The 24,409-nt window shown below is 33.0% G+C and overlaps 1 protein-coding gene across 4 annotated transcripts in view; it reads left to right on the top strand.

The window, feature by feature from the left end:
* The window catches only part of LOC106711534 (homeotic protein antennapedia), a 159,273-nt gene that overhangs the window by 126,436 nt on the left and 8,428 nt on the right, over positions 1-24,409 (top strand). For all 4 annotated transcript variants that reach the window (XM_014503873.2, XM_014503871.2, XM_014503874.2 and 1 more), the window contains one exon: positions 17,414-18,271. In XM_014503873.2, coding sequence (XP_014359359.2) covers positions 17,605-18,271 — 667 coding nt within the window. In that variant the 5' untranslated portion in view covers positions 17,414-17,604. The remainder of the gene's footprint in view (positions 1-17,413; positions 18,272-24,409) is intronic.

Consider the following 24,409-nt stretch of genomic DNA (forward strand, 5'->3'; position numbering starts at 1 on the left):
GCGAAAAGCATGTAAGATTTTAATGTGCACCAGAGTCGGAGATTTGGTTGATGTGATAATGCGGCGTGACTGTGCGCACGACTTTCTATGCCCGTCGCCCGCGCCTCGGACTATACTTTACTATGGAGAGGACGTGGATGTTTTGTTCATTCAAATTAGGATCGCCCTTCGCAACCGCATAGAATACTTATATTAAAGAAAGTTTTAGAGAAAAATTTCACTTACAGTGGGTTTCTGAGACCAAAATACCCGTTTAAAAAGTATTGCTATCTCTGTTTTTGTCAAAGATGGTGACAGGGACGACGATATGTTTTATACAAAGATGTTGGTCTCAGGAAACCACTGTTAGGTATGTATCTACGATAAAAGGTATTTACATTTTTTCTGTATACATATTAATAACTACACCAGTTAACCTATTTTTGTAGAGCTTTTAAGAATCAGGTTCTCTTGCGATCTTAAATTCTTTCTTCAGAATGATATTTTATCCTTGTTTAAATTAAGTAGAACATTAACATTAGATTATTATAGTGGGTTTAAATTACCTTAAGACCTGTCTATATGCATATTGTCATTTCTGTCCTTTCAAAGATACTAATTGCGACGAAATTATGTTTTTTGTGCATATGTTGCGTCATTGGAAGCTAACGGTTAATATTTTCTTTATATGCTTCTTTACAAGACTACCATTAAAATGAAGGAACTAACTGTTTTACAACTTTTTTATTGCACATTATGAAAATTTTGAATACAACCGTGGAATTATTAACAAAATTGCATTTATAATTTATGCTCGCGTAGTAAATTAGATACGACATTAGTTGCTACACTTTAAGTGCAGAATAAAACTATAATGAATATGTAAGATTGTATCTTTTCGCTAAGTCATATAGCAGAGACAATTATTCCACTAACCGACGTAAAGCAAGGCGAAGAAGAATACATGAATTATTCAAGAGTCTTGTGAGTGGAGAAACTTGAAGAAATAATGTTATAGGGTACGTAAAATGTTGATACGAATTCTTGGTTTTGTCTTCGTTTATAAAATACTCCTTCACTTATGTTGTTATTCGAAATTATCATAAATTTAATTTTATTCATATGTTAAAGAATATTATTGAAAAAAAGTACAATTGAATAATATGTATTAACAAAACTGTATCGTTTTAGGGTAAAAAATAATACCGATTAATTTGGGCAAACAATACAGTAAAATAAAAGCTTACTTACTGCTTAAGAGACTGTAAAATAAAAATTACAGTGATTTATCCCTTAAGGGCTTTATTCCTTATTTGACCACCGCCTATATTTAATTTGCCACAAGCATTATCTAAATTCTTAATACGAGAGGGAATGATTACGCCCACCTTGGTGTATCGTTAATTTTATATCATTTGTCCGTGTCATCGGCTCCCGCTAACGAAACGGCTGCCTCATTAAATATTTTAATTAACTTTCCTCGTATATGTAAGTCGCTTGTCATAATTTGACATAATATATTATAAAATGAAGTCATATTTTTTTTCTATGATAACATCTATACTTAAACTAAGTTTTGTTTAATTATTTTTGATAAATTTTATGTTGTATATTATGGTAGAATTGTTTCTATGAAATCATTAAATGATGTAAATTAAGATAATTAAAGAAGAGATTGCATGTTTGTATTTTAAACGATCCCTCTACTATATTATGTTACATTGCACATACTAAAAATATCTATTCATTCAGATCTATACGCAAAACATGATGATTTACCATCGTTTAAACCTATTTGTAGTACATTTTATTAGTAGAGACTTAAGATAGAGATTACTACTAGTTAGGTTGTTGACAAATGCAGACTAGTTTATTTATCATTTGTCAATAAGGATCATTATTGTTCGTAGTTGGTATATTAATAGGTATGACGCTGTTTATGCAAAATAATCCTGTAGCCTTTTCGATATCGCGGCTAAATAACAACAAAAGGACGACGAGATGTAAACGCTTACATTGATAAATTATCACTAAATAAAGATAATCATACTTGGATTGCGGGTTTGACATGAGACGTCGGTAAAATTAATGTGTATTATAGGCCGCGCAACACCCGCTCGTTTGTAAGGCGAATTTGTAAAATTATCGGGCGGACGATTTGAATATTAATCTTTGCTGCGCTCGCATCGATCGGAAACGTTAGATTATGTTCGTTTTTTTTTTTGGATTTTGAAATCGATTTCGTTGATCGGATTCTACAGAACGATTAAAAGGGTTCGAACGTCCTTGACGAATAAGGACTTGTTTTAAATTTATAAAATCTCAAGAAGTTTGTTAACGGAATTTATTTAATATAAATAATGAAGGTTTTAAATCTTATTTTGCCAATAGAAAACACTTTAGGGTTACGCTCTGATGAAAACCTATATCATTTCTTATTTTTCTATTCTTGTACCAAAGCAAAGCCGAATCGACTATTATTTAATAAAACTACAAGCAAAATTTTACGTAAATGCCACACACGTCGTCGCAAATCTAATATCCTGCTTAGGTATAGCTCAAACTACCGGGAAACGTGTCAACTTCCCGGATGAAACCACACGTCTACCAAAAAAAAAAAAACGAATTGCAATGATTGCATATAGTGAGATCCGTAAGTATACTGCAATCGATCACTCAAATCACGTAGATACCTATTTTAATATTCTTAAACAAATCGAAACAATTGGACGACACTTGGTACATATTTACTATCGGCTAGTACATAAAAGAACAATGGTTCTGTATATAAAGTAATGCAATTACTTGTGTTGTATACGTAGAGTTTGAGATGGGTGAGCCGTTTTAAGACTGACGGTCCACAATGCTGGGCAATATTTGCGACGTTCTCATTAGTACATAAGTAAACACTTATTATAACATGCTATATAATTGAATATAAAGAAGAAGTTATAAATTAAATGTATATAATATTAAAAATATTAATGTTATTTTCGGTAATATAGATGGACAGAAATATCTTTCCCTAAATAGTAAAAAGCGTTGCGAAGGCGCTACAGAAGTAAATGGATAAGGATAAAAGAGGAGAAAAGTGGAAAGGATCCAATGTGCTACTAAAAATATTATTATAAATTAAAAGCTGTAATGCAGCAGTAGTAAATACAATAATTATGTACCTAAAAAAACTTGGATTAATATATAATGTATTTAATGAGAGTAATTGTTAATTAAAATACGACTGGTCATATTTACATATGAAATAGATAAACATTATTTTATAAAACAAGCTTAAAATTTGGGAACACATTGAAACGAGACGACAAAAATAATAAACGAATGAGTGGTTTGAAAATGGGCTTAATAGATTGGCTCGCAGACTCGCGTTGCCTAGACTACTAGCTGTAGCAGTTAGGTATATATATATATATCAGCTAAATTTGAGTAGACAACTATTTGCGGCTGCCTGCGGCTACATTGTCTGGATTTCAATAGTCTTAAACTGAATCAGACTTCTAAAAACTTATATCATGAATATACACGTTTAGAATTATTTTACTTAATACTACCATCCCAATGTTTTAGAAAACAATTTATATTTATTTAGAATTTGTCTTAATCTTAAGAACTTTGTATATACCTTATAGCTATGTAAGATTAGCTAAGACATCATTTATTAACTTTTAATTTACTGGTTCACTATTGTTTAGATGAATCCAACACTGTAATGCTTTTCTAATAATGTACACACGATCCATACCCATCATTTAGTCAACTTTTTACTAGCAACCTTTTAACAGCCACCTCTCATTACAAGCAAAATTGGTTATGATTCCAATAATAATAAATTAATAGTATGAAAATCTAACGGTAGCTTAAAATATGTAAGACCTAAAGCTTTCTTTTTTTAATAAATAATATTGAATTTTTCATCGCTTTGAAATGGAATATCTTACATTATGTTTTGATTTATAGACCAAACATAATAACGGTGGCGAAATCGCCTCCGGCATCGAACGTTGCCCTCTTCTATGAAATCGGTCTAGTTTTTTCGAACATCGATAGCCCGTGAAAGTTAGGAATGCAGCTAGAGGCAAATAATTAACTTATAATAAATTTGATTAGTCCGACTAACCGTTGGTTTCTGAGACCAAAATCTCTGTTTAAAACATATCGTCATCCCTGTCATTATCTGTGACAAAACACAGAGATATCAATATGTTTTAAACAGGGATTTTGTCTTTTAACATTCCAGAGAAGAATACGATTAAAGCGACTTCTCAGTGTCATTCTCAATAATCGATTAATGTAAGTTATAAGTCAAAAAAGAATGTGCATTTATGCATACTAAAGACATTAACCCTTCTGTTATAGTAAGGTAACATATAAGTGATGACATAAAGGCATATTTGTCGAACATACTTTCTACATAAAACATACATCAGGGTGTCTTTAATTCCAATTGAAATTCTTTGCACAAACATAGCACATTTTATTGTATCGGTTATTGATGTTAACGCATAAAGTATACAATTTAGGCGAGTTAATGCGGTGTTTCGCTAAACGTTACGGTAACCTCCTCGTTAGTAACCGCTTAACAACATGTTGTGTTTTGAAACGGTCGCCAACGTTGTAAGCATGTTCAAAGCTCATCTTAACACGCTTGTTATCATTACTTTGTACTAACGTCTCTTCAAAAACGTCACACGTAAGTTTGAAAACACAATATTTGTTTTGACAATGATGATTAAATGAGTAAGGATTACTTTTGTCTTTTTAATAATGTACATACTAACATTGTTGTGTTCTCTGTTTTTTTAAAGAAATAATGGTATGTTGGAATTTAAAAAAAAAAGGTAAAAAAAATCTCATAATGGAACCATAAAGAGAAAACAATAGAAAATTAAATTACATGCGTCATAAACAATTGAATGCTGAAACATTATGCATCTGCAGAATATATTTTATAGGTACAAAATACACAGAACATTACCTTAGTATAATATCATCTGGTTATGTAACAATTTCCACATTATTTAATAATTATCTGGCTAAACTGCACCTATTTCTGCTTTTTATTTACTTTCAAAATACGATGTCAGTACCAAACATACTAATTACAAGAAGCAAAATAACAGTGAACTGTTACAAAGCTTTATAAGGGAGCGTGTCTACACGTTGATTTATCGTAGTCTATACTTATTTTGATTATTTCCGCCTTAAGACCTCGTGGCGTGTATTCCCTGATTAAACACCACCTGCCTTCGCGCCGGCCGCGGCCAATGTGAAATACAAAAGCTGAAATATAAAATACTACATACACACGACCATTTCAAGTTTAATTTCCTTTAGATATCATCAATAATTTGACGGTACTAAGATTGTATAAATGATTAAACAATTATATAAAAAAAAAATATAATAATATACGGATATTGATCATTTCCATCATCATACAGCGATTAAATATCAATCAAAAGACAGGTTTTCACAAGTTTATCAGATTAATGAAAAAAAAAAGAAAATCACCATTTAAGAGGAAAAAAGAAAGATTATTACAGTGAATTTACATGGTATTTTTTTTTTTTCATAAAATTTAAATGAATATGCAAAGCATCTAATATAATAACATCTATGTTAAATAATCTACATGAAATATTAATTATAATTCAAACTCGAAGTCATTATTTTTAGAAAAAAATAAAAACTGAAATTTCGGTCACATTAAAATTATATTTTATAATTTGTAACATCATGAGCAATGTTAAGTTTATAATTTTTATCAGTAATCTAGTTCCTGATTTTTCTACCGATTTTATGGCTGCACAAATGAAAGCAAGTGGTTTTATATTTTATTATTTATCTGTTGTAAATTCATTCAGTATGTTCTGTGCTGCATGGGCTGGGGCTCAATTTTCATTGGTCGTGCTTGTTGCAATTGAGGTTTAAGCATAGGTTTATCACTGGTATATATTATCCTTCAATTACCTACTGATATTGTTCTTGATACTGTTACCACTTTTTATTCTATGAAAAGACATTCGTACCAGACATATGAAATATCTTCCTCTGTCTGGTACGATTCGATTAATGTTTGACTTTGATATCGTAACACTAAACACATTGATAGCGACGCGGTAACTAATTGTACCACAACCTACATTCGCCGCGGTCCGCGTACAGCCGCCAGCGCCACCTGTACAAACACTACGGTTAATAATAAAACTGCTAATGTTCATAATTTATTTACTTTGTTCAATCCAGAACTCGTTACTCGCCTTGTCTAATCGACACCACAATATGGATTTTGTTTTTATAATTATTTAATTGATAAATTGGTGTCAGATTGATGTGTGCGCGGTAAGTGATTCAGTGAAATTTTATTTATTTTGTCATTTTTAGAGTTAATTGTAAGAAAATTTATGTAGTGAAAATGTGGTTAATGATACGTGTATAGCTATTGTCGGTTGGGAACGTTTTGTCACTTAAATCGTTAAACAGGAATCATAATGCTTCTAAGTACCAGACGCTTTGCTTTGCATGTCTTTCAGTGTAGCTTTTCTTATTGGGTTTTAAGACAAAACACATATTTTTTAAATTTATTTTAATATGTTCCTCAAAAATATTTTCTCACTACAGTTATTTTTTTCTTTAACTCATTATTTAATTTATTGTCGGCCATAATTTGAATAAAGTGTATGAGGAAATACGATTTTCCAATAATTCTTAAATATTTTCCATGGTCTATCGCTTTTCGCATCCAATCATCGCCTGTGACATTTTACTAAAGATGTGGGTAATGTAACGTTCATTGATATATATACATAGTTGTTTATCTCAGAATCGTGCCATTTATTGCAAGTTTTGTAACTATTTACAATGAAATAAATTGTGAACTATAACAATTGTTGACGTGTTCTGTCTACTACAATTGTGCGAAATGCCGTGATAGTTTTTCAATTAGCAAACTTGACCTGAATGATTATTAAAATCAGCAGCATTTAATTAATGATTATTATTATCAGCACGGCATAAATTTACATAAATTTATTTCAAGTAGATTATGTACTAAAATGTGAAGGATTTTATTTTTATTTATCTGATTCAGACTAGAAAATTAATTATTAATTTATGTAATTTCGAGATTATTTTTTATTCAATAAAGCAAATTAATTCACTTAAACTTATAATTAGCGTCAAGTTCAATAGCCAGTTTGAAATTAATATTTAAATTTATGTACAGATATGTATTTTTTTAATAAAAACTTGTAGAAAGTTGAATTTGATTAGATACGTCTTCGCTTAAAAATACTCACCGGGTGGTATCAAATCAGATTCTCGCTCTTTCTGCGATGTAAAGTAATTTGAGACATCGAGGGATAAGCGGTAGCGTTTTTACATTTATTAGTTTTTGTATGTATGTATTTACTTTTATAATTGTGTATTTGTGTAAATTGTTTTAATTTTTTATATTTGCAGTGAGCAGTTTCCTCTAGCTCTATTTTTGACGTATGCTAATAAGTTTGTTATACTCGTATTGTTAAAAAAATACCGCATGAATTTTTAACAAAATCCGCACAAAACAGTTTAAATTCCTATTTCTTCGGATTATTGTTAGACGCAATTATTGATTTTTTTTTTTATCTTTAATTACCTACATTATTCGCTTGTGTTTCACAATAAACAAATATCAAATCAGAAATATACAACAAAGAAAAACACGATTATAATGCAAAAAATATATAGGAATGATAGGCCAACAGCAACTAACGCGGTATAGGCGTAGCTAGTGATGTGCGAGGTGTTTCCCTTGGTAATGCGCCTCGTCACGCAAACCGCTCCGCCCATACTCACGCACCGTAACTAGTCGTGGCTTTACATTGTATTAGCTATTCTTTTTTTTCTAATTGTATACCACAAAGAATATTTAATATCAATCAGTACTGAACCTATCTAGTTAGATTTTAATAATTATTTTGAAGGCTTTATGGTTAGTGAATTAAAAAAACTAAATTACCTTACATTTTGAACACTGCACCAAAAAATTTTTTCATCTTTTTTTTGCCAAAGAAACCTTACATGCGTATTCTACTTTCATGCACTAAGTGTATTTTCCTCTATTTCCAGTTAGTATAAAGATAGTATAATCTTATTAATATAAAAATATACACTAGTGGTTAAATACTTTTTCATTATTTAAAGGCGTAACATATTTTTATGTACAATAGAGAAGATTAAGTTTTATTAAGGATAAGTTAATATTATAATACATCTGTCATAAACACAATGTGTAATTGAATCATGAGAAATTCATTTAATACTTGAAAACAGCTTACACAAAATGTATTATGTAATTACAGAAATTTTGGTAAAATACTTATTATAAATTACATAAATAAAAAGTTGTAAGTTTATTTTATATATTAAAATTTTGTTAATTGTTATTAAAATTAAGTTATGTAAAATAATTACAAAGGTAACAATTAAATATTTTTACTTACAGATAATAGTTTATCGTAAACGTTACAACCAAGCATAAAACTTTATGGAATAATTAATATCGTAAAAAATATAATTAATTAACTACTGGCTAGCGGTGTAATTAAAGTCACTGGCATGTAACTAACATTAATCAAGAAAACGTGTGACGTCACAACTTAAAAGTTATTTGAATTAAGCTTACCGATTACTAAGCTTTGTATGAAGAAAGATTTAGAATTAACACTGGTTCTTGATAAACGGCGGCCATCACTGCTCGGTACGGCCTATTATGAGAGTGTGACGTCACCGCCCCGCCCCCCACTCCCGCTTCAATCAAACCGGGAACCCTCGTCAAGCCCCCCCCCCGTCACCCCACCCCACGTTCCGCTTTACTGACTCCGAATTTTTTTCTCATAATAATAACGTCGAAAAAATCGCACAAAAAGTCTCGACAGACGCCGATCCCATCCCTAACGTGCCGTTCCTTTTTTCCAAATCGCGCACCAAAGAATTTCAAAATTAAATTTGGGATAGAATGGAAATACTTTATCTGTACAACTTTTTTTTTCTTAGAAAAACTTTTACGATTATTTTTATTTGCATTTTCAATTTGTCGTGATTAAAAATATTTAGACCATAAATCAAAAGTATAAAATATTATGTTTGAACTTAGTACAACAGGTTATACGAGTATTTAATTAAAGACATGTTATTATGTAATTACGTGAGTAACGACTATAATGAAATAATTTACCGAAATTAATTTACTAGTGGCCGAGCTAGCGAATATCTAATTACAAAAGTTATCAGTTTAAAATCTTTTCTATCTAGATTAATGGTAATTTTGTTTTAATTATATATACGAGTAATTGTAAATTTTATTTGATTAATAAAAATTTTAACAACATTATTAATTATTTATAATTAGAACATTATACTTATATTAAAATGATGTCTTTTTTCCTTTAATATTCAAATCTCAAAATGCCATCTACCATCGAAATGTTTCAAAAGAGAAAGGAAAAAATTAAAAGCCAACTTATGACTGCTACTTATCACTAGAGGTCACTATGAACTTCGAAAGTCGAAAGAATGCATGTGCACGTAGTTCTTTTGGTCGTTAGCAGATGGTGCTGTTCTTAAACTTTTTAACTTTTAAATAAACTTTTTCGAAAGTTGCGATCTAAAATTGTTATTATTTAATTTTGAATATAATATTTGAATTCTAAAACAGAAAGGCTTAACCCTTGTCATGTTGGACGGTTACTTAATTAATAGTGCGTGAAGGTATTTAGCAAAATGATGGTATAGTTTCGTATATTAACACGATTTATTGCTTTAACGCTGTCACCTATTTGTAGTTGATATTTTAAAGTAATTTTACAAGACAATAAATCTATGAATATTGAAAAAAAACTTTCTTTGATATTTGTTATTAAAGTTGAAAAACGTTACTTATGCAATAAAATAATATTTGAAGCGTAATACAAAATGCAATTCTCGATGTCGACACCCGATAGGGTAAAGCAAACTCTTATTGGAGGCGACGCCGTGACCGAACATTGATTGATAAGTTTCAACGTCCCGCTCTTATAGCCTGCGAAGTGCATAGGGCGGAGGTGATAGTTACTATACTGTCTAGCATATTGGTTCACATTGATTTGTAAAATAGTTTTTAATCGGGATGAAAATGTAGTTATCTATAATCTTAAAAATGTTTACTGATAATTCGTTAGATTTAATAATGTATAATGAACGAATACAACATTTTTAATAATAATTAACAATTATTATTTATCACCAGTTATATATTTATTTTAAAATTCATAAAATTAAAAATTTTGAAAAAAAATAACTTGCTTATTATCGTATCGTTATTCTTATAAGATTATCCAGTTTAAAAAGTCTGATACTACGAGAATTCTAATAAGACGGCGTAACTTTAAATTAAGTTGACTCGCAGTCGACGTCGTTCGATAAAGTTTTAAGAGATGGCGCTGTTTTGTAATTCAGTAAATGTGTACGATTCTTAATTATTAGAATGAAATAATTCACTTTGTTGCAAGTATAATTTTATATTCAAAAACTAAAAATTTACAATATATTATTAATTATTAAGCAATCTTTTTAAACTTTTAAATAAAAAATTCTAAAACGATTAAACTTCTCTCATCATAACTCTTTAATTACGTTATTAAATATTAAAATATTACAAAGAAAGACCTGTTATTATACATAACACATATAAAACCGTACGTTGCTTTAAAATTGATATTAAAAGCATATTTTAATAACGGGCGTAGGTATTCATTGTTAGGGTGCGCACACACAAACCGGGATCACGTGTGGCAATTACAAAGATGTCCGCTCTGGTATCTTCTCATAAATCAGCTCTGCGCGATATAACAATTAGCTGGTATGATAGCAATGTTAATTAAACTGCTATAATGTCAACGCCGCAGCGCCACTGTGCCACAGCGGCTGATTTTGGAACTACAAAGCCACTTTGGGGTAAAGGGAATTGAATAAATAGGCATATGCAATTTTGCTATTTACAGTGACCGATTTTTTTTTAATTATTAAGATTTATGTAAGAGAAATAAAAAACACATAGACAGCACTATCAATTTTATTTTTAAAGAGATAAAAGACAAGTGTTTTGCTATTTTTATTGTTGCTTATAATAGATATAGAAGCTAAATTAAATAATAGCACAGAACTAAATTTAATATACATTTATGGTTTTTCTAACACATTCTTCTGAAATTAATTGAATTCATCTTACTTTCACGTATCTTACCGATGTTAAAAATGTGAAAGTTTAGATGTTTAGATGTATGGATGGATGGATGTTTATTAGAAGGTATCTCCAGGTCAGCTAAATGGACCTCGGTGAAACTTGACATAGTCTGGAAGTACACATAGGTTACTAATTAAGTTAGTTTTTAAATACACGCGGATGGTGTCACGGGCGAAAGCTAATTAAATTAAATTATAAATATTCAATATCCCACTATTGAATATACAAATTTAGTTATTATGTTTACACCTGCGAAAACCCTTCCGTTTTAGTTTATTAGAAAAGAATTCGTTTTAAATTCTGTAACATTACTCACCTGCTTGTTAAAGTTGATTGGAACTGATAAAATGTTTTTCAAAAAGAAAGTTTATTAGCAAAGATACATTAACTCTTCTTATTGTAATTATAATATAAATGCATATCATTTCTATGAATTTGGAACATTTCTGGTGAATATGTGAAAATACTATTGACAGATTTATTTTTATAGCTTTAAACAGACATTACGTTAAAAGAACTCAATTTAAAAAAAAATTAATATCTTACTAATATTATAAATGCGAATTTTTAGATGTATGGATGAATGTTTGTTTGAAGGTATCTCCGGAACGGCTCAATGGATATTGATGAAATTTGGCACAGTTATAGAACATAGTCTGGAAAAACACAAAGGCGTAGTCGCGGGCGACAACTAGTTCTTATATAAATATATTGAAACCCACCTGTTATATTAATATCCGAAGACAGTGCTTAGTTTAATAGTTTCTAATGACTGTGAAGTGATAAATCAGCATTGGCACAGAACAAGCAATCCTTTAAGATGCCTCGTGCCCTATGGACGGTGAGGAATGCCAGACATTTTGATTGCGCGGTGCGTTATTGATTGCGTTCGCTTTGATTAACAAATTCCTCCATCTCTACCTGTACCTAGTCTGTGCATAGGGCCACGTCACATAGAATGCTTTAATTTAAGCTCGTCTATATGTTTTATTTTATATGACATGTTTATGAACACTCAATGTTAACGTCCTTTTCTACTGTGCAAAGGCTTCTGTAAAAAACTTATTTTCATCCTTTTAATTTTCTTTGAAAAGAAAAAAACAGAGGCAACAATACGTTTAAGATAAAGAGAAGAAAAGTTTGCATAACTTATTTACCATATTGTTGTAGAATCAATTATCGCTGAGCTTATCTTTAAGTCTTAAGATACGAATCTAGAATTATACGTTTAGGACAGGGCTATTAGTTATAGGGAACTTTGTGTACTGTATTATATATTTATGGTTGTGTGTTTGTAGTTAATGACCAAAATAATTGAAACATGTGTACATAAGAATAATTTATTATCGTTCATTATTAAAAAGAAAAAAATGCATGAAAAGTGTAAACAAGACTATAAATAAGGTAGGCACTAGATGCCACATCGCGACAAAAAACTGCATTCAGTGGCTAGCACGTGTGGTTGCACTCTACAACCCCAAAGCGGTTCAGGCTGTATTATGCGTGGACACGCGAACACGACGACAAATTAAATGTTATACCCTCACGATGGAACTGAATGTATGGAAAATTAAATTATGTACATTATATTGGTACCTGGACAAGCTATTTTTTTATAAAGAAAAATATTTGCAAGATGATAATTAATTAAATTTTAATTTAAATGGCTATGTAGTTGAATACAATTAAATACTATATTCATGTCATATTTAGAAATACAGTAGCCTGTTCTAACGTATCACTTTGTCACTTCATAATTTATAAATAATGACTGACATTGAATGTGTTATTATTAGAAAATAAACTTTATAACTTAATTTTTTTTTATTTAATAAATGATAATAATGCATTTTAAAGCAAACACAGAAAATAAGTTATATCATGGCGCAGGTCGTTTTAGTGACAATTTACAGACAAACTCTTCTTAAGATATTAATAAATTGACAGTTACAAAAAAAAGAAAAATTTGTAACTGTCAATTTAATCGACGAGAAAATGTCGCCTTAAATTTTATCAAAAACAATGTAGGCGCGTTGAAAATTGCTCAAGTTGGCTGATTAAATTTAGAAGTTGGAGCCCGTAATTAGCGCGACATCGCATTCCACTCAGGCCGCTCAGCAGATTCTCTCGAGAGACTCGTTACCAGCGTAATATTTTTAATGACACTCCTCCTGACACACATATTGAATAAAACTCTTCAAACAGACTATAACAGCCGATATAATATCTTCATCTTAATAAAGAGTTAACGCATTAATATTAGTTTGAATTAGATATTAGTGGGAGCTTAATTGTACATCTTTTGCTATTCAACTATTCGTAAAGATTAGCTTTAGTTATCGATCATTTAAGAAAAAAGTAAAAAATTGCAAAGTACTTAAAAATCTCTAGTAATTGAGCAAGTAATTAAATTCAGATTATTATGTTAAAAATTATATATGAAGATAAAAATCAATCAAAAAGCTCCAAAAATGTCTAATTACTTTCATACATTATAACATCAATGTTTACAAAACTAACCCAACCTGAGATCAAAAGGATTGAGGCGCAGATAAATGTGTGTGTGCGTAGTAATGGATGATATTTTCATTTCTGTCCTTTGAGAGTTTCGGCCCACAAAGACACTATAAGTTTGTACAGACGTGTATATATCCGTAGATGGCAAGTTCAACATGTTTTAGCACGACGAGGATAGTCACAGTGTGGAAAAGTGAAGTGTTTAGACTAAATTTTAAAAAGATTTCCTAAAAGATGAAGTTTAATAAACAAGAAAGCTTTACAAATACTAGGCTCATTGATCTTTTACAATAGTCATCATAGAGAACAAAATAATGACACTACATAATATATTAGTGAAATAAAGTGGATAAATTGCGAGTCACACTTTTACAAATTGATTGCTACTATCAAAAGTTATATTACAAACATCAAATATGTTTAATAAACTCGATGTATTTTGTGCAAATTATATCAATTGATTATTATGCTAATAGATATAAGATTCACACAACGATGTTACGATTTATGTAGATTCATAAAACATTAAATATATGTTTAGAGAAGCATAATATTCGTAAGCATATTTTCGATGTTATTCAAACATTCAGTCTATCATTGCTACGTACAAGAACAATTGTTTCCATCTGTCATCTTAAGTACAGATAAGTAAAAAAGCGTTTGTAGAAAATTGCTTTCCATTAACTACGGTCATTAAAAGTTATAGTATATTTTGTGCATGTTACGTATTATTTAAAGGTATTTTTTCATAGTACTTTTTTAAAAGTGCCAATGAAATATTATTCAACAACATAATAAAGGCAAACAGGTAGCCAGTTATATAACTACATTGTTATTGGAATAATCATGTCTAATAAGTTGAAAACGAATAAGAATGCTTATAACGTAACTACGTTATAATAAATAACGGTTATAAATAATAAAGTTTTTTATTTTATTCGATAAAAATATGAAACGATGAGTAATATCATGTCCATAATTTAAAAAGAAATTACAAAAAGTCGTCAAAAATATGATGTCTTCATCCACTCGTGCTAAAATGTGAATGCTATAAAACACTTTTTCTTCCGCCTTCAAGTCGGCACTATGCCGATACACTGCATATATCAAGCTCACTTGTGAGCCGACAATAGCTCCTTAATTGACAAATAGTGGGAATGATAAATACACGCGTTGGGAATCCTCCCAAAATAAAATCCTTTGATCGTCGTTTGATTAACAGTAACGGGGTGTCGTACGCGAAATGTTATTAATATTCTTTTTAATTCAGTCTCTTCTCTAATAGAACACGTATATTAAAATGATTTATATCTTTTGGCTTGTTAAAAAAACAGTATAGATGATGCACGAAACATTTAACGTAGTTTTCACGTCTAACTTTAACCATTTTCAAATGATGGATGCTTCATAGATTTTCATGAGACAACAATGAAATCTACGAAAAACATGTGTATGAATCATAGAATATATTTAACACTTTAAATGAATCTTTTATGTATGTAATCAAGTAGACATTTTAGTCTTTGTAGGCCGTTGTTATTTTAAGTTTTAATTCCCACAGGCAAAGGTACTTCGGAACACATATCGCGGCTGACATCTCCCGAGAGAGACGAGTTAGGAAAATGTTTTTAGTTTACTTTATCTCTTTACTCGAAAAACTTTTCCTCGTAAAGGCCGCAGACGAAATGTCGCCTTCTAGTGAAGCATTCGCCGTGTTGTGTTACAAAGATAATTATAAAACTCCTTTCCCAGTAAGTCTCGTATCGCTCTCGGCCGAGCCAAAGGGCATGTGAACGCGGCCGAGCGACGTCGCCTCATAAAACAAGTTCCCTGTGAAATAAATCAAACTACACTTCGTTATCAAATTATCAAAAGCACGTGAGACTGTTAATTTCCTCGTCGGTCAGTTTAAAGACATGTTCCTTGAACCGAGTGCACGCGGAGATTGTATCGCTGCTCGTAATTGCATGCTAGAGACATTAGGTCCGATCTGAGCTCTACGGATGAAAAAATTAAAAGATAATCTATTATACACACGTATTATTTTCTCCTTTTCGCAATATTATAACCTGATCTACTTAATTTGTTACTGTATAACTGACCGACTTAAGTTACTTATTAAAAAAATAATACCATTATAACAATGCATAACATGCAACATGTTTCATTGCATGTTATTATTTCTCAGAGCGTTAGTAACTATAGATTACTTGCTCTCAGATTGGACACGATCTAGTTGCTGGAATGTAAATGGAAATTGAAAAATTAAAAAAATGCGAGGGTCGCTCCGCGTTGGGGGTTGTCGAAATCGTAAATTTAAATTGTCCATCCCTCAACATGCAAATTTTTTCGAGTGTATCTTTCAGTTGTTAAACGTTTATTCTGCGCAATTACAGTTAAATTTTCCTGACGTTTCCATTACAATGTTAATAAAAAAAAATAAAAAAAAAAACTCTTGGTATGTTAGGGAAAGAAAGAGAAACGCTATTAAATCATATATCAGAAGGTTGTTAAAGGTCAATTGTAACCGTTGTACTGTAAGCAGTTGTTATATTTAAAAAGAAATCGTTCATTGAATTCATTTCATTTATCTATATGGTTCATCATGTAATATACGTTTCTAGAGTAAAAAGCCTAAATAGACGCAAATGAAAATATAACATATGTTCAATAGATAGGTATATACAGAACTGGAGTGGTGCGGTCGTCATTAAGTTTCGCTAATGAAGCTTGAACTTTTGAGTTTTAAATAACCGCCTGCAAACGGGGCGGGCTTCTCTCTCGACTAAAGCGCCATGTACATTTTTTACATCGGACGTAAGTTTAACAAACCACATCAAAATCGTGCCGACGTAACTTTGTAACGACGACTTTGTTTGATGTCAAATAAACTTACACATTATTATTTTTTATATATTCATCTTCTCTCAAATGATAACTTTGTTAAATGGTCTCTTTGTGTAAAAACCAGCTATTATTTTTTTCAGTAACTCCTTAAAATAAAATCATAAATTAACGTCTTTATAAGTTACTCCGTTTTTTTATTATCTCCGCTAGTTGTTAAAATCTAGTAGCCAACTTACGAAATGCGTCGTAAATTTTATACTTTAAAACCAGTAGAACGAGATGTAACGATAACGCGAAGGTTTCGAGCACATTTGTCCCTCGCCACACAAATTAACGTCATTGCAAAGTTATGTCGCCAGGTAGCGACGCGGCTGTCACTCATGCTCCATCAACTGCTGGGAAACGCCGAGGATATGACGGCGGGTCAGCCACATGTCGAACGGGACGTGACACTATTTCATCTCCCCGTCTCACATTTGAAGAACCGCTAGCTTCAGTCAGACAAAGACGGAGTTTAAAGTTACTAGTGTTTAAGAATGTGCCGCTTAGTTATCTCCGGCAAACGGGGGCATGTATCACAGACAGGTTGTCGCTAATAGGCGTTTTACTTGGAATATATAGAATTTTATGGCTTCACGTGTGCCCTGGGATACAGACACGTGTCCGTCAGTAGCGACCGTCAGGTCGACGGCGATAGAATGTACCGCACCAAACAGAAACACACCTCTATTGGTTGTTTTGATAGATGAATTAATTGTAAATCGATTAAATGAATTCAATATTTATTTTCAGATTCGCCGAGTTTCCGATGAGGAGGCACCGTCTGGAATCGCGTGAAGCATCAGCGGGTTCGATCACCGCCGCGTAGTGAATGGAATCCGAAGTGTTTGTGTGGTGACCGTATCGGTGATAGTGTCGGCCTCAGCGGCCGAGAATCTGCAACGGAAGATACGGACGCGAGCAGCGCGGGCTGCGGGCCCGCGATGAGCGCCAACAACTGCGACAGCATGACATACTTCTCTAACGCCTACGCCATGCCGGACATGAGGAACGGGGGCGGTCACGAGCACCAGCAGGCGCACGCGCACTACGGCGCTGTGCCACAACAAGGCCACGAGATGGACGGCTGCGACCAGCAGCTGCGGCCGGCGCAACACCACTATCCCGCTCAGCCCGCGCCCGGTATGCCCTACCCGAGGTTTCCGCCTTACGATCGGCTAGGCTATTACCAGCAAATGGAGCAGAACGGCTACCGACCCGATAGTCCCACTCAGATGGGCCACATGGGCCCCAAGTCGGACGGGTACGGGCCGAACGGGCACCAGCCCCCGGCGCCCGCGGTCTACACGTCGTGCAAGCTCCAGGCGGCGGCGGCGACGGCGGGCGGCGTGCCGGGCGGCGTTCCAGGCAGCCCACCGCTGGAGCAGGCACAGCAGATGCCGCACCACATGCACGCGCAGCAGCACATGGTGCAGCATGGCGTGCACCAGCAGCACCTCATGTACCCAGTGGACGACATGCAGCACCAGACGCAGATGCCGCCCATGCACCAGCAGGCCATGCATGCGCAGCAGCCGCCACAGCAGCCCCCTCCCAACACCAACGCCTCGCTGCCCAGTCCGCTCTACCCTTGGATGCGAAGTCAATTTGGTGAGTGTGCGCAATTTATTTCTAAATTTATTATAAAATAATTTAGGCGTTAGAACTTTTTCTTTAATCGTTGAAAGTAAAAGCCATATTGAAGTAACGTAGTCACTCTGGTGTATTGAAATTACCATTACGAATGTGAATAAAATAGAACATAATAGTTTAAAATTGAAAGGCTTCCGCATAGGTTTGCACAACTAGCGCAGGTAAGCAAAGTGCAATAGGCACTGCCCAATTTGCACACCTCTAACTTCGCATGCGTATCGACGTAAAACAATAAGTCTGCGAAACAATGGCCTTGCTTCTATTCGCAAGTTATTTATGGCGCAAACGAGCATTCAAAAGGAATTTCACTTTTCATAAAATTTACAAGTCCCAACACAAAGGCGTTCACCTTCTGTTTAGCTGACGCCGCAGAGGAACAAAGCGCCCTCGAGTTGCGCCGCTGTCGTCTACTGTTTTCGAATTTGCCTGGGAATTAATTTATGGTCAAGTCGGTTGATTTACTGCTCCTATTGTAATTGAAAGGTCATACAAATTTCGCTACCAAAGTTGTGTCTTGTTTAGTTTAGTAATCGCGCTTGCTTTGCCTCGTTCTCATTGCGAATTCTGCTAGTTATATACATATACATACGTCAAACTTGTGAAGTGTTTACTAGTGTAGTCATTAATTTTTTGGTAGTCTACCAAATTATTAAAAATAACAGTTATTACAGTAAATTTTTGAAATAATATTTTTTAGCTTTCATAAAAAGCTTTTTTTCATCACAAAATTTGTCTCCTGGTCTAGCAATTATGCACCAATTTTTATGACGTGTGATTTTACAGTTCAATTCATAGATCTAATTCGTAGATTATGATAACTAAAAGCAACGAGACAAAATTGAATACTCTTCGTAGATAGCGCGTGGGTCTTTGTTCATTAAATTCTGTCATAGATAATGCTCACGACTGACATGTACTCGTAGATCGCCACCGTCAGCAACACAAGTCATTCATACTTTTATGAGTTGCTGGTCGTCAGCTTAGAAGTAGCTTGTGATATAAATGTACAAAATGTAATGTGACATTGTAATTAAAGTTAAATTAAAAAATTATTGTAAATCAAAGGATTATTTTTATCAACATCTTAGGTAAGTTTATGAACATTTTTCATTTTACTGGACATCCTTAGTTTACTAACTTCAACGCCTGTAAAACTATATGTTATAAAATGGTTATCTATGGACATATTATAAATATAGTAAATCTTTACCGGTTTCACTATCTATCCAGTTAACTTTATTTGCTAACTGTACAATCTTTGTGTGGGCCGAACAAGCAATCTAAGTCCACCGAAGCTCGAGTCCTTTCGGCCCGATGAGCCGGTGTCATAACCCTTATCTGGCCGAGCGATAAGACGCGCCAATTTTGACTAGTTTCAGCCGCTTTTAAGTTGTCCGGGGTAGTTAATTAATTTCAAACTTCGAAGGTCCTTGATTAGATATAAATTAATTAACTTGTGAATATTATTCAGTTCAATAGTAAATGTAAACTATTTATCATACAGAATTTTTTTATTTAATTTTCACGGGTGGTCTTTGGTTTTTAATGAGTGATTTTTTAAGTACAAACTTTGTAAATCCATAACTAGAATATATTTGATTTCCTTAACCTTTGACTTCTTGGTTTGCAGGTCCAAACTTTCCATATCTATAGATTAGTGAAATTATGACTGAGTATTTATTTTAATTCAAACTTTATTATTTAAATATTTTACCGCCAAAGGAATACGTAATTGCTGTCGAGATACAAAAAAAAATTCTAAACGTGTTCAAGAGTAAATCTGCATCTATTTAACGTATGAAAAATGCGCTCCACTCAATGCACAGTAGCAGAGATATCGCACTCAGACGAAACCCTACCTTAAGTCCCACGTTATCTCCTCAAGAGCACTCGACCATTAATTATCTTCAAATTTTTAGTCTCCCATTCAAGAAAAATCGACCAATAGAAAGGTCTCGTTTTGTTTTAAAATAGTTACGGGTTCGTAGCAGGCATGTCATTAATCACTTACGCCGGCTGCGTATACAATCTAATATGTAGCGATGTGCATTTACTTTTGATTAAGTTTACTGTGATTGGATATAACTATTAACTTTTAATATTCACAATTTCTAAAGTACCTGTTTACGTATTTTTGACGTATCTGCATACACACTAACGTCTTTCCATTCTTGAGCTTAGGTCTCTAGGAGGAATTAGGATGTATATGGTCGAAAATAGTGTAGTGATTTTTTTTAAAGATTTTATTTTTAACGTAGCCACCTATACTCAACAGTGCCACAGCATAAAAATAGGTGCAGATCATTGTAATATGTTGCTTTATGTAGTTAGCAACAAACTGAAAAGAAAAAAAAGGTAAAATGTTGAAATCCCGAGAACTTAGTGCGTTTTTTAAACGAATTATTAAATATTAATAATTTATAATTTCATTTTCTATTTTGTTTTTCCTTTGATTTGGTTGTGATTCTACATTATTTCTAACTCGATAAATGCGATGGGCTCTACGCGTAGCATCACTATCAGTATTCCAAACAGTAGTCAACGAACGTAGTTGTAGGAGGTCGGTGTTTTCGCAATGTTTCGGCTGTTTGATTAAGATTAAATGGCACGCGGAGAGATGACGCGATACCGAGGCGGTGTGTGGTCTCTATCAGGTCTGTTGCGACGTGCCGTGATAGCAATGTTTATATGTACGTGATTCTGCTGCTCTTGTTTATTGAATAGCTGTGCATGGATACCTACCTACATATGTAAACTGCCTATGTAAAATTGCAGTCGTTTGTTTTCATTTTTCGAAAATTTCTGCGACAGGAATGAAAAATAACAAACTTTTTCGTGAAATTAAATCTATAATTCAAGATTAAATTAATTCTATTCACATCGCGGTAACAAATGTAAGGTTTGAAACGACTCAATGACTAACGTTATAGAAAGATAGACTCACCTAGTCCGAGAGGCCGCGATAAGTCGCGGGGAATCGAGGTGGAAATGGAAATATAATGGAAATCCCTCCCCCCGTCGTCCCCGGCGAGCCCTCCCCCGCGCCCGTCGTCGCGTACAATGCCGAATAGACGACTTGTTACATTTCATTGTTCAGTTATCAGGGCCGAGGCCTTTGTGAGCGCCGGATGATAGAATACACGAATTTGTTTCGTTGCCTGCCACTGATTCCCCACGTTTGCCACTGAAAGCTCCAATCCTATTAAACCGACAAACGTATAATACAATTATAAATGAGCTTTTCTCGAATTTCTGTTCAGATCGAAAGCGCTGAAGATTCCAGAAGGGCGTTACCTTGGAATCGGGAAAATAAAATTGTTTTAAACTTGGAATCAAGCTTTAAAAGTTTCTTCTTGATAGTTTATTACATTTTTTAACCACGTAAAGATGCATAGTATGATTTAACTTTAAAGCGCGAAAAAGTCGCCTAATTTTACAATTAATTCAAATTAATTCAATTACATAAGTGAAAATGGTTGGCTAGATCGTTTAAGAGACATTGTAAATGAAGTGAAAATGTCATCGAAAAAAAACATACATTTTTTTAAATATTTACATTACTGCTTATCTTTTATGTGGCTCTCGCGGTCGAATCCAATTAATTCAAGTTTTTCACGGTGCGATAAAAGTCGCATATAACCTTTCCACTGAGGCACTCCGCAGTTGATAAGAGCCATTCTGGCGCTCGGTATAGCATTGATTGATTGTCGATTGTCGCGAACAATGACGATGAATGCCTGCCCCGATTGAACTTACCAATCTCTTTCTTATGTGCCCTCTTACTTATATTGAATTTTTATCAACTTCAGTTGATTAAATATTCATGCTTTTCACAGATTTAAACATAACAAAGCTTAATAAATCCTTTTTTTGTTTAGACCGAATATATCAGATTTTGTTGATGAAATCAAGTTGATGTAACATAACATAACATCTAAAATAATGATGAATCGATCTAAAGTCAAGCTGAAATATAAGTAGTCGTATAAATATTTTAATTACAGTTATTGTTCTAATTGTCTGCTTTTCTTTTCTATAACTATCCATAAAAACTTTTTTTACACCAGATAGAATTTTATTTCGAAAAGTAAATAAATTAATTTGCCGTTTACTTTCAGCCCCATTAAATTCCAAACAAAGTCGCCTTCCGGTAGCTTCGAGCGTAGAAACGCTTTTCCTAAACCGATTTTTTTCTTTTATTTGGTTGAAACTAAAACCGGCCAGTTTCCCCAACTTCCCCCTTGTATTTACACGTGCCGTTATTTGCATAAAGATTTTTTTAACTTCGTGTAGGGGTGCAGTGACTGTAAAAATACATTTCTAATTCTGTACGCCACCAACTTTCCGGTGTGGGCCGGTAGTACTCACGACGTTGACGGATGGCATTTTTGCTACCGTGATATTATTTTTAAGTCGCTTTCTTTGAACTTGCGCAGTATAGTTTCTTAGACGATACGCTAGTTTCATATCTATCTATGTTACAACGGAATTTATTGAAAAAATAATAACTATTTATGATTAAGATTTGATGTAATGACTTCAGATTTAGGCCTCCTCTAAGGATCACCACTTCTATTTGTTGTCACCTCTCATACAGATTTGCCTAGCATGGGTGCTAATATGGATAGCAGTTATTTTTTTTATTCTATACATATAAATCCATCTTCCTACCCTTATTCTGCTCTATTTGGGGTTTGTACATCAGATTTTTGCCAAATTAATCTACAATACACATTCAGACAATCCATTCATAAGATCCAAAGGTAAATCAGATTAGCAAGATTGAAAATCGTAGCCTTTGTAAAAGCAAACATTATATTCACTGCTGTAAGGGTTACACGACATTGACGTTGACAAGTGACCGTAAACAAGGCTTTAGCCCTAAGTACATATTAGTCGCTATGAAACAGCTCTTTTGTAAACGCACGCTTTGAGAACTATCCCGTCCCATGTCACAGATCCGTACAAACACAAGTGCTCGAATGAATATACGATAGTTCTTAAAATGCGCTTTTTAAAGAGTGCGCTTTAAAGCGCTCGGTGTCTACTTGTTGTAAAGCCTATAACTTTAATGTTGTACGTGTACTCTGTAATACAATACGATAGCGATAGATGGCGCTTTATTCAATTTTAACAATGCAACTTTTTTTATTTAGGCTACAAATAAAGAGTAGTATTTAAGTGATAACCTCATTGTTTGAATAAAAAATAAAAAAAAACAACAAATTTCAGGTATATATTATATGCAATCATACAATTTCGGGTTCGAAATTGTTGCTCTTAATCGAATTCGGCAAAAAATATAATTTCCGTTACTTATTCTCTAGTTCATCTAACAAGAATGAAAAGATTAACAAAAAGTTTGGAAGAACAAAAAGTTTGGGGCTTATTAAAAAAACATTACAACCATCTTATAATTACGTACACCCACATAAGAACGCACCAATCCCATTAATTCATGTCGAAAGATGCACACGAACGTATCGGATGAGTAGCTTACTCACACAAATGCAAAATTGTATACCAGTAAAAGTATGATGCTTGTGTGCCCTCAAGTAGATTGCCAGATTATTTTTTCTACAATTTTATCGTGCAATTGGGGTATTTTGAAAAGGTTCATTACGAACATAATAAAGTTATTAACATATCATTGTAATTGTATTGCAGTAATAAGTGGTAATTATATTAGTAGTGGCATTTAGATATTTGTATTCCTAAATTAACATTTCCTTTTTTTAGTATTTGCAATTTAATATATGATATCTAATTAATTAATTGAGGAAAACTGGCGAAACTCAATTAAAAACTTTCAAGTCAATGGATATTATAAGAAATGATTGCTTCGATTGAACGTCTCTTTCACTAGTAGTAGCTCGAGGAATCAAAAAATACAATAAAGAAATATTTATTCGAACGCACACTAAAAGCAATGACGTGTAACGTCCTAGTTTCAGCAAGACCAATATAAAAATTTGCAAATTTATTTTATTTTATAATTACAGGTTAATACTAACTTTATTGGGACATTTAGAAGCCCTCTGGCAATACCGTCTGTAATTTTTTGTCCTTGTCAGATTAATGTTCCCGTCTCTCTTC

This window comes from Papilio machaon, chromosome 9 (genome assembly GCF_912999745.1).
Source record: "Papilio machaon chromosome 9, ilPapMach1.1, whole genome shotgun sequence".
Classification (NCBI taxonomy): domain Eukaryota; kingdom Metazoa; phylum Arthropoda; class Insecta; order Lepidoptera; family Papilionidae; genus Papilio; species Papilio machaon.